Here is a 10708-nt window from a genome sequence, read left to right on the forward strand (position 1 = left end):
AAAAAAAAAAAAAAAAAAAAAAAAAAAAAAAAAAAAAGAACAAGGGAAAATACAATTTGCTTTGAAACTTTTTTTTTCCCCTTTAACCTTTTATCTTGCAAAATGGTTTAGAGGTGGCCCAGTATTCTTAAAGGAGGAACTCATATTTCTGTTATTTTATTTTATTTTTTTTTGAGACAGAGTTTCACTCTGTCGCCCAGGCTGGAGTGCAGTGGCAAGATCTCAGGTCACTGCAACCTCCACCTCCCAGGTTTGAGCAAGTCTCCTGCCTCAGCCTCCTGAGTTGCTGGGATTATAGGCACCCACCACCACGCCCAGCTAATTTTTTGTATTGTTAGTAGAGACGGGGTTTCACCATGTTGGCCAGGCTGGTCTCCAACTCCTGACCTCAGGTGATCTGCCCGCCTTGGCCTCCCAAAGTGCTGAGATTACAGGTGTGAGCCACTGTGCCCGGCCATTTCTGTTATTTTATCCTAACTTTAGAGGGGTTTATGTGTTTTGATTGATATAGAAGCTAAACCTAGACAATTTGGCTCTAAAACTTGTGCTCCTAACCAGTCCAGTTCTTAATACTGTCTCTTACCATCTTTCATTCATTTAATGAATCAACAAATATCGATTGAGCACCTACCATGTGCCAGGTTCTGTTCTGAGTGGGAGGATTCACCAGTGATGTGGCCTCTGATATTAGGGAACTTACATTCTATTGGATGGGGAGACTGACAATCAACAAGAGAAAGATATTTGAAGTGATGATAAGAGCCAAAGAGAAGTCTAAGAATAAGGTTGGGGCTAGAGGCACGGAGGAGAGTGTGGCAGTAATTGTTTTAGGTAGGGTGCTAATGAGAAGCTAAGGTGGGTGACATTTGAACTGAAACCCTAGTGCTGCTGTTTCAGTGGGCCCAGGACTTGGAGAATAACGTTTTCACAAGATACTTCTGGGTATTTTGGTCTGGTGATGTGGAGACAAGATAGTGGAGTGGCTAGGAGCCCGGACTTCAAGGATGACAGCTCTGCTATGTGTGACCTTGGATAAGTCACTGAATTTAATCCTTAGTATCCACATTGATTGATTGAGACAGGGTCTCGCTGTGTCATCCAGGCTGGAAGGCAGTGGCATGATCATGGCTCACTGCAGCCTGGACTTTCCAAGCCCAAGTGATCCTCCCACCTCAGCCTCTCAGAGTAGCTGGGACTATAGGCATGCACTACCATGCCCAGCTAATTCTTGTAGAGATGGGATCTCCCTTTGTTGCCCAGGCTCTAACTCCTGGGCTCAAGTAGTCCTTTCACCTTGCTCTTCCAAAGTGCTGGGATTACAGGCGTGAACCACTGTGCCTGACTGCTGTCTGCTTTTATAAAGTTGGCCTAATAATAGTGCCCATCTCTTAGGGTTGCTGTGAGGGTGATGTGCTGATGTGCTGCAGTGCATATGAAGTGCTTAGCACAGTATCAGCCGCATAGTAAGCGCTCAATACATCGGCATGATTACTGTTATATGAGAAATAAAGGAGCTGAGGGGTAGGAAGGGGTAGTTTTAGTAAAGGATAGAGAAATGAGGAAGAACAGGAACAAATAAAAGAGCAAATATTTATGGCAGGGGTAGAGGGTTAGAGCCAGAAGTATCACCTATTGTTCACTGAGTGCGTATGAGTGCACTCTCACTAAGCAGCTTGATTGTAAATTTCATCTCATTTATTTATTTATTCTTTGTTTTTTTTTTTAAAGACAGGGTCTTGCTCTGTCACCCAGGCTGAAGTGCAATGGCACAATCATAGCTCACTGCAGCCGTAAACTCCTGGGCTCAAGAGATCCTCCTGCCTCAGCCTCCCAAGTAGCTAGGACTATAGGTGCACACCACCATGCCCAGCTAAATTTTAATTTTTTAAAATTTTATTTATTTATTTATTTGCTTTTGAGACAAGCTCTTGCTCTGTTACCCGGGCTGGAGTGTGGTGGCACAATCTCAACACTGCAGCCTCGATCTTCTGGGCTCAAACATTCCTCCCACCTCAGCCTCCTGAGTAGCTAGGACTGTGGGTGTACACCACCACGCCCAGCTAATTTTGTTTATTTTTTGTAGACATGAGGTCTCACTATGTTGCCCAGGCTGGTCTTGAACTCCTGGCCTTGAGTGATCCTCCCACCTGGGCCTCCCAAATTGTTGGAATTACAGGCGTGAGCCACCGCACCTGTACAATCTCATTTATATTTTACTGCGGTTCTCTAAAACAGGTATTAGTTTCCTTACCTTTAGAATGAATATAAGGAGGCTCTGAGACATTAACTAACTTGTCCAGATTCTTTTAGATGGTAAGTGGCTGAGCTGGGATTTGAACCAAGGTGTGTCTAGGTTCAACATCCAAGTCTTAGTCGCTACGTGTTTCAGCCATGCCTTGCAGTTTTAAGGCTACCCAGTTCTTGTTTTAGCATAGTGGAAAGACAGACATTGGGACTCAGAAGTCTGGCTTTCCAGTTCCAGCCCTGCCACTTCGTGACTGTGTGACACTGGGCAAGTCATTAAACTCTGTGAGCCTCCACTTAATCAGCAACATAGAGTTAGTAAACGTAGAGCTGTTGGCAGGTGAACCGATACCATGTGCCACCTGTGGAGCAAGGCACGGCAACTGGCCTGGCATGAAGAGGGGCCTCAACAATTGTTAATTGTTACTGTAGATTTTATGCACCTGCTGGGTGTAACCTTAGGGGAGTCACTTAACTCTCAGACCCTCCTTGTTCCATAGGGGCTGTTACGTGAAATGAGAGTACTCATTAGCTCCACGGTCTGCCAGGAAATGCTGACGTTTATCATCCACTTTGCCTCCTCTGCTTCTCCTCCAGACATGGTGGTCGCTCTGCCACCTTCTTACCTACCTGGGGCGTTTGTTACTATTGTTGGGATGGAATCTTCCTCTGTCACCCAGGCTGGAGTGCAGTGGCACGATCTCGGCTCACTGCAACCTCCGCCTTCCAGGTTCAAGCGATTCTCCTGCCTCAGCACCCCCAGTAGCTGGGATTACAGGCATGCGCCTCCATGCTCGCCTAAGTTTTGTATTGTTAGTAGAGACGGAGTTTCACCATGTTGGTCAGGCTGGTCTCGAACTCCTGACCTCGTGATCGGCCCACCTTGGCCTCCCAAAGTGCTGGAATTACAGATGTGAGGCACCCTGCCCGGCCCTTATTATTATTTATATATTTCACTGATTCTGAGAAGCCATTGATATTAAGGCACATCTTTACCCACTAATATATTTGTTTATTATATGGTGACACGCCACCAACTGTAAGATGCACCCGCACCTCAGGGACGTGAAATGATGGGTACACGTGCGTTTCCGAACTGAGGAGAGTCCCGGAGCTCCTGGGCGGCGCAGACAATGGGGAACCGCCGCCCAGCTTGGGCCGCATTTACCAGCAGAAGGCCGCAAGGGGGCGGGAGTCTGGCGGGGTTGGGGAGGCGGTCCGGAGGGCTTTTGGGGGCTCCGGCCGGGCAGGGCGCAGCGCTGCCTCTCTACTCTTCCGTCCGCCCGCAGATGATGCTCAGGAACGGGAGGACCGCTCTGCGAGAGCTCCAAAGCCATGAGGACTTCCTCACCAAGCTCAACGAGGAGCTGATCGAGACCATCCAGGACATGGAGAACAGCACGACCCTGAACGCGCGGGCTCTGCTGCAGCAGCAGGACATCCTGGCGGTGAGACCCGCGCCTCTGCCCTCGGTGCCGGCAGTGCCCGCGGCATCCGCTCGCCCTCCTTCCCTCCCTCCACGTGCTCGCGCGCCCTCTCCTGCCCTTCCTTGCCCATTGCACATGCTGCTTCCTCCAACTGGAAGACGCATTTCTTCAACCTTCACTCCCCTCACCTGGGCTTTGCAAGAGGACCAAGATAGGAGTTTCATCCCAACGCGCCAGCACTCACTAGCCAGGAGACTTTGAGTTAACTTTGCCTCCCTGAGCTCTGTGAAATGCGGCACAATAGCACCGGTCCCAGAGGGGATTTACCTGGCACATATTGTACCCGTGCAAGAGGTAGCTGCTACCACCACCAGCATTTGCAAACACCTCTATTTATAATAGCAAGCGATCTGTATGTATTTATATAGTCCTTACAACAATCCTCAGGGTGGACTCTGTTATTATCCCGATTAGCCTCTGGTCAGGTTTCTGGGAGTGAGGTTGGGATTTGGGACTCCTCTGAGGAAGTGCTGGGTGGCGGCTTCTGAGAGCCAGCAGAGCCTGCGGGTGAGTTGACCCCGCCCCTCCCGCAGACCATCATCGACATCTTGGAGTATTCAAACAAGAAGAGGCTGCAGCAATTGAAGTCTGAGCTTCAGGAGTGGGAAGAAAAGAAGAAATGCAAGATGAGCTGTAAGAATCCCTGGGCAAATTCCTTGACCCTCCCGGTGGCACCTTGGGGAGGTTAGCAGCACAGCATTCATCTTGTACTTGACATTCAGAAACCCTCAGCCCCATCGTCTCTCTTCTAGGCAGATGGGAAGGCTAAGATACAGAGCGAATAGCCTACTTACCCAGCACTTAGGTCTTTCCAGGCCCCATGTCTGGGTCTGGACCAATGTCTGCATTGTTACAGGCACACACCCAGTCATTGCAACTCCCTGGAGGCAGGGAAGCTGTCCTTTTTACAGGTGAGGAAACCGAGACTAAGAGAGGTGAAGTAGCTTGTGGAAGGTTTTATAGCTAGGAGCCAGAATCCAACCCTAGCCTGGCTCTGTTTCCTGCCAAGGTCCTTCTGGGAGTCAGTGGCTGGGCTAGAACCTAGGTCTCCTGGCTTCCATCCTGCCTGGCCTGTGGTTCCTTTTCCCTGAGCAGACTACACAGCTGCTGAGCAGAGGGGCAGTGGATCAGGCAACCCCAGACATTGGAGATCTCTCTCTGGAGGAAGACAGGATAGACTCTGCCTTATTCCTGCCATTGGTTGTGTCTTGGGAGCCACTGTCACCCCATCTGCCTGGTCTCACTTCCTTGAGTGTGTCTTTGAGGAGAGTGAAGTCTGGAGAGGGACAGTCTTGGCGAGGGCCACACTGCAAGTCAGTGGCAGAGTGGGGACTAGTCTAGGGATTGTGCACCAATTCCCTTCCTTTTTCCTACCCAGCATTGCCTCTTCTCCTGCAGGGGTGGAAAACCCTCTAGAGCCTTATCTTTTAACCACCTCCCTGCCCTGTGTGAGCCTCAGCCCAGACCCCAGTTATTGGCCAAGGAGACCTTGCCTCCTGGGCCTCCTGGGGCCCAGGTGCTTGAGGGAAGGTCTTGCCTCCTGTCCCTGCCGACCTCCCTAACCTCTCCCCAGATCTAGAGCAGCAGGCAGAGCAGCTGAATGCCAAGATTGAGAAGACCCAGGAGGAAGTGAACTTCCTGAGCACTTACATGGACCATGAGTATTCCATCAAGTCTGTCCAGATCTCCACCCTTGTGCGCCAGCTGCAGCAGGATAAGGACAGCCAGCAGGTAGGGGACCCCCTGCCCCTCCCCCACCAGACTGTGTGGAAGTCCTGGCTGGTGGCCAACACCCTTCTGCTGGATCCCAGGATGAGCTGGATGACCTCAGTGAGATGCGCAGAAAGGTGCTGGAATCCTTGTCTGACAAGATTCAGAAGAAGAAGAAAAAAATTCTGAGTTCTGTGGTGGCAGTGAGTAGCCAGTTGCTGTGTGGGAGGTGGGGGGAATCCAGGTCCCACTCCCACCCCGCCTTCTTCCCCATCCTCTGCCTCCAGGCCCACTGCAGCCCTATTGGTCTCTACCATGTTTTGCTGCCCAGGAAGAGGCACCTGGGGGTCAGACCTCTTCTTCCTCCACAGGAAACCCAGCGTCCCTATGAGGAGGCTCTCCTACAGAAGATGTGGGAAAGCCAGGACTTCCTGAAATGCATGCAAAGGTTCAGAGAAGTGCGTGGGCGAGGAAGGTGGTGGTCCCTGTAGGGGAGCAGTGGGTGGGCAGTCCCCACAGCCTGTGGGAATGGGTCAGGCTTCTCCTGATCTGGCGCTCAGGAGGTCTCTGACTCTGGTGTTGGCCTGCCTCCTTGCCGGTGCCGTTACTGTCACTTGTCTTTCATCTGGGAAGGTGATTGACACCGACCTAGGCCTTGCCTCGTTAGCCTGCATCGCTGGCTATGAACCATTTGCAACATCATCAAATCACCTATTCAGCCATTAGCCACCATGCATCTTTACCCCTTGATTCTTGTCACTGCCCACCACCCATTATCAGTGTTAATGAACTTCACCATCACTGCCTTCTTGAATTAATTTTCATTATCTTGCCTCTTCATCGGTTTTTAATGTGCATGCCCTTCGCTATTTCTGCCAGCCTCCATTTATTCCCATGATTGAGCATTCTCCGCCAGTTTGTAACCTGTCTCCATTCTCCATGATCCCTCACCTGTTTCAGCACCACTAAATATTGTCACTCACTTGGAAGCCAGCCCCACCCTGCATGGGGAGGTCCCCTCTCTGGAGTCCAGCAAGTCCCAGTAACAGAGCCCATACCATTTCCCCAGATAGCTTTGCTCCTTGTTCATTTTGACCTTTCTCCCTTTGGTTGGGGGGCATTTGGCTTCTCCCTTCTCCCCTGCTATGCCTTTCCTCTCAGTTTATTGACCAGTTTGAGGAGAACATGCCTGTATTAAGGGCCGAGGTGGAAGAGCTCCAAGCCCAGACCCGGGAACCCCGAGAGGTCGTGTTTGAAGATGTTCTGCTGCGGAGACCCAAGTATGTGATCTTTTTGCCACTGCCTCTTAAACCAGCCACACTCTGACCTCACAGAGGCTCTCTGTTCTTGGGGAAGGCAGCCTGGTGTGGATGGCAGAACCCTGTACAGGGAGGGAGGGGCCTAGGTTTCCACCTTGGATCTGCCACTGACCAGGAGCAGATGTGACCTTTCCCATCTCTGCAGAGGCCTCCGATTCCCATCTGTACACAGCAGGCTGGGTTGTGTAATCTCTAAGGGCTCTTGTAGTTCCCAGATTCCATGTATCAACCAAGTGGGTGCAGCCCTCCACTTCTGGGTTCTTGAGGAAGGCAGAGTTGAGTGGAGTGGTTGGCTTCAGGGAAGAATAGCCTGGAAGACACTCCACAAGGAGAGAAGGATGTCCTCTTCACTTGGCAGGTTTTTGGGCCGCAGAAACCAATTCTTTGCCTACCCTCCCTTGGGGCAAGCCCTCTGCGATTGGATTGGGGGTCCCCCAGGCTTACCTCTCCGTGATGACACCACAGGACCATGTGTGGCAGAGCCTAGCATTTGCAAATTCTTTAATTTTTCTTCTTCATCTGTATCTGTCTCTCCCTCCTATCCTTTTCCTTCCTTCTACTCTCCTATTGCCATCTCTTCCTTTTCTTCTATTTCTAAAAAAAATACCCCAAAACAAAATGCTATTGGATTTATGAAGTGCCTCTGAATGCCAGGCACCGTGTGAATGAAAACAGTTCTTGGCCCTGCCCTCATGGAGCCAAAGAGGGAACTGGACGTGAGTCGATAATGAGCCACAAGTAACTGTGGAGTTGCAGCGGAGCCTGGAGCTGCGGAGTTGAGTACCATATGCTGCTGTGAAAGTGACTCTTAGGGGCCGGGTGCGGTGGCTCACGCCTGTAATCTCAGCACTTTGGGAGGCCGAGGTGGGTGGATCATGAGGTCAGGAGTTCAAGACCAGCCTGGCCAAGTTGGTGAAACATCGACTCTACTAAAAATACAAAAATTAGCTGGGCGTGTTGGCGGGTGCCTGTAGTCCCAGCTGCTTGGGAGGCTGAGGCAGGAGAATTGCTTGAACTTGGAAGGCAGAGGTTGCAGTGAGCCGACATTGTGCCACTGCATTCCAGTCTGAGCGACAGAGCGAGACTCCATCTCAAAAGACAAAAAAGCGACTCAGGACAGTGAGTCTGGGCAGTCAAGAAGGTTTTCCTGAGGATGTGACATTTGAACTGAGGCCTGAAGGATGCATAGAAACTCACTAGGCAAAGGAGACTGATGGGGGAGCTGAAGGAAGAGCAATTCTAGGGAGTGGTGCTAGAGTCTCCAGGGGATGTAGTAAATAGTCATCTGTTGTCTTTACCTGAGCTCTGAACACAGTGAATGAGATTGAAAGGGGTAAGGTGCATGCGGGCCAGGTTATCACCTTTGTTCGGGTGAAGCTGATTTTAGAGACTGTGGCTTATATTTCTAGGCATGTGGGTCTCTGAATAGTGAACCCAGAATTAGGCAAATTGAACTACCCAGTCGTGGTGGAGCTGGACCCACGTGGAGCCAGGCCTTGGGGTAGAGAAGAGTGGAGTCCTTTTGGGTTGCCCGCTGCTGAGAGAGGAAGGGACTGGGCTCCCTGTGTCCCCTTCCTCTCCTCACACTCACCATTCCGGTGGTCATACCCCCTTTCCAAAAGCAGAATATGAAGGGGCAGAGAGAGGCCAGGAGCAATACACTCATGGATGCCCTTCCACACGGAAGGGAACACTAGGAGTAAAGAAGCAGATTTTCACTCCTCAAAAGTGGAAATGGCACGCTGTTAACCAGAGCATCTCTAACTGGAACATGCCCAGGAAACACCTGGAGATCATGTTAAAAAGCAGATTCCAAGTCAGTAGGTCTCAGTTGGGCTCACGATTCTGCATTTCTTTCTTTCTTTCTTTCTTTCTTTTTTTTTTTTTGAGACAGAGTCTCACTCGGTCTCACTCTGTCTCCCAGGCTGAAGTGCAGTGGCGCCATCTCAGCTCACTGCAACCTCCACCTCCTGAGTTCAAGTGATTCTCTTGTCTCAGCCTCCTGAGTAGCTGGGATTACAGGTGTACACCACCATGCCTGGTTAATTTTTTTATCTTTAGTAGAGATGGGGTTTTACCATGTTTGCCAGGCTGGTCTCGAACTCGTGACCTCAAATGATCCACCTGTCTTGGCCTCCCAAAGTGCTGGGATTACAGGTGTGAGCCACCACGCCCAGCCTGATTCTGCATTTCTGAGAAGCTCCCAGGTGATGCTTATGCTACTGCTCTATGAACCAACCACATGTTGAGCCTTGAGCTGTGAAGGAGCTGTGGTTGGAAGGAACTTGGCATTGACACGGAGCTGGTGAGGCCAGTGTGGTTGGAATGCAGAGTGACAGGGAGAGTGGCGGGAAGGGAACAGGGCAACTCAGCCCCAGGGACCTCCGTGCAGTGCCCTGTAGGGCCAGATTTTCTGCCTGATCCCAGAAGCAAAGGATCTTAAGCCACGTGGTGACATGAGCAGATTTCTATTCCGAAAAAGTCAATTTGAAAAGAGCATGGTGGGCTAGGTGTGGTGGCTCATGCCTGTAATCTCAGCATTTTGGGAGGCCAAGGTGGGAGGATTGCTTGAGTCCAGGAGTTCGAGACCAGCTTGGGCAACATGGTGAAACCCCATCTCTACAAAAAATACAAAAATTAGCCAGGCATGGTGGTGTGTGCCTGTAGTCCCAGCTACACGGAAGGCTGAGGCAGGAGGATTGCTTGAGTCCTAGAGGCAGAGGTTGCAGTGAGCCAAGATGGTGCTACTGCACTCCCGCCTGCGTAATAGAGCAAGACTCTTTCTTAAAAGAAAATAAAAGAGCAGGGGGATGAGATTGACAAGCAGCCAGAGTGGCAGCTGGAATTCTACTGGGTGTGAGGAAAGTTGTCCAGGGGAACATGAGGAGTGGCCTGGCCCAGTGTGTGGCAGAAGAGGTGGGAGAAATAGATGGATTGTAGAAATATTTAGGAAGGTAAGAAGGACTTGTATGACTTGGGAAGTACAGGAAAGGGAGATATCAAGAATAACCCCTGGGCTCTTGACTTTTGTAATGGGGTGGTAGTGGTGTCAAATGCAGAGATTGGGAAGGCTGGGATGGGGTGAGGGATGTGTATGTAGGCACAGTCAAAAGTTTACGTGGAGGCAGGCATAGTGGCTCACACCTGTAATCCCAGTGCTTTAGGAGGCTGAGGAAGAAGGATCGCTTGAGGCTGGGAGTTCGAGACCAGGGGACAACATAGTGAGACCTCCATCTCTACAAAAAATAAAAAAAATTAGCCAGATGTGGTGGCACATGCCTGTGGTCCCAGCTATTTGGGAGGCAGGAGGATCGATTGAGGAGTTCCAGGCTACAGTGAGCTGTGATCGCACTACTGCATTCCAGCTTCGGTGACCGAGTGAGACCATGTCTCAAAACAAAACAAAACAAAACAAAAAACCATACAGTTGACTTGGACAGTAAGTTTGGTTTACATGAGATATCAAGGTGGAGTCATTGGGTGGGCAATTGACAAGATAAGTGTAGACCTCAGAGGACAGATATTGGCTGGAAGTAGAAATTTAGGTGTTGCCAGCATAGAGATGCACTTTTTTATAAAACTATTATTATGAAAAATTTCAAATATAAAGAAAAGAATGATATAATGAATAGCCAGTTTTACCCATCTAGATTTAGAAATTGTTTTTTTTTTCCCCATATTGGTTTCATGTTCATTCTTTTTTTTTTTTTTTTTTTTTTTTTTTTGGTGAATAGTATTGTAAATTGCAAGTATCCTGACATTTCCTGCCTAAATACTTCATGTGTATCAATAGATTATTGAAACTATGAGAGAGGATGGTCTCCTTGGAAGAGAGAAAGAGTGAAAGAGAGTATAATCCTTCAACCTCTTAAATATTTGTGCTGGTCCCTGCGATGGGGAATATATTGCTGATGGGAATCCATCTCTCTTGCTACTTTTTTTTTTTTT

General features: G+C 49.6%; 1 protein-coding gene across 3 annotated transcripts in view; it reads left to right on the forward strand.

The window, feature by feature from the left end:
- CUNH20orf96 (chromosome unknown C20orf96 homolog) overlaps positions 1-10708 on the forward strand; it is a 33524-nt gene that overhangs the window by 12416 nt on the left and 10400 nt on the right. Inside the window, exons 5-11 of one of the 3 annotated variants that reach the window (XM_017895761.1) lie at positions 3534-3692; positions 4265-4364; positions 5305-5462; positions 5543-5644; positions 5813-5899; positions 6603-6721; positions 7415-7556. In XM_017895761.1, coding sequence (XP_017751250.1) covers positions 3534-3692; positions 4265-4364; positions 5305-5462; positions 5543-5644; positions 5813-5899; positions 6603-6721; positions 7415-7502 — 813 coding nt within the window. In that variant the 3' untranslated portion in view covers positions 7503-7556. Of the gene's footprint in view, positions 1-3533; positions 3693-4264; positions 4365-5304; positions 5463-5542; positions 5645-5812; positions 5900-6602; positions 6722-7414; positions 7557-10708 lie in introns of those variants that run through there. The other 2 variants (XM_017895763.1, XM_017895762.1) reach the window with 2 other exon arrangements.

Source organism: Rhinopithecus bieti, unplaced genomic scaffold (assembly GCF_001698545.2).
Source record: "Rhinopithecus bieti isolate Rb0 unplaced genomic scaffold, ASM169854v2 scaffold_27016, whole genome shotgun sequence".
NCBI classification, from domain to species: Eukaryota; Metazoa; Chordata; class Mammalia; order Primates; family Cercopithecidae; genus Rhinopithecus; species Rhinopithecus bieti.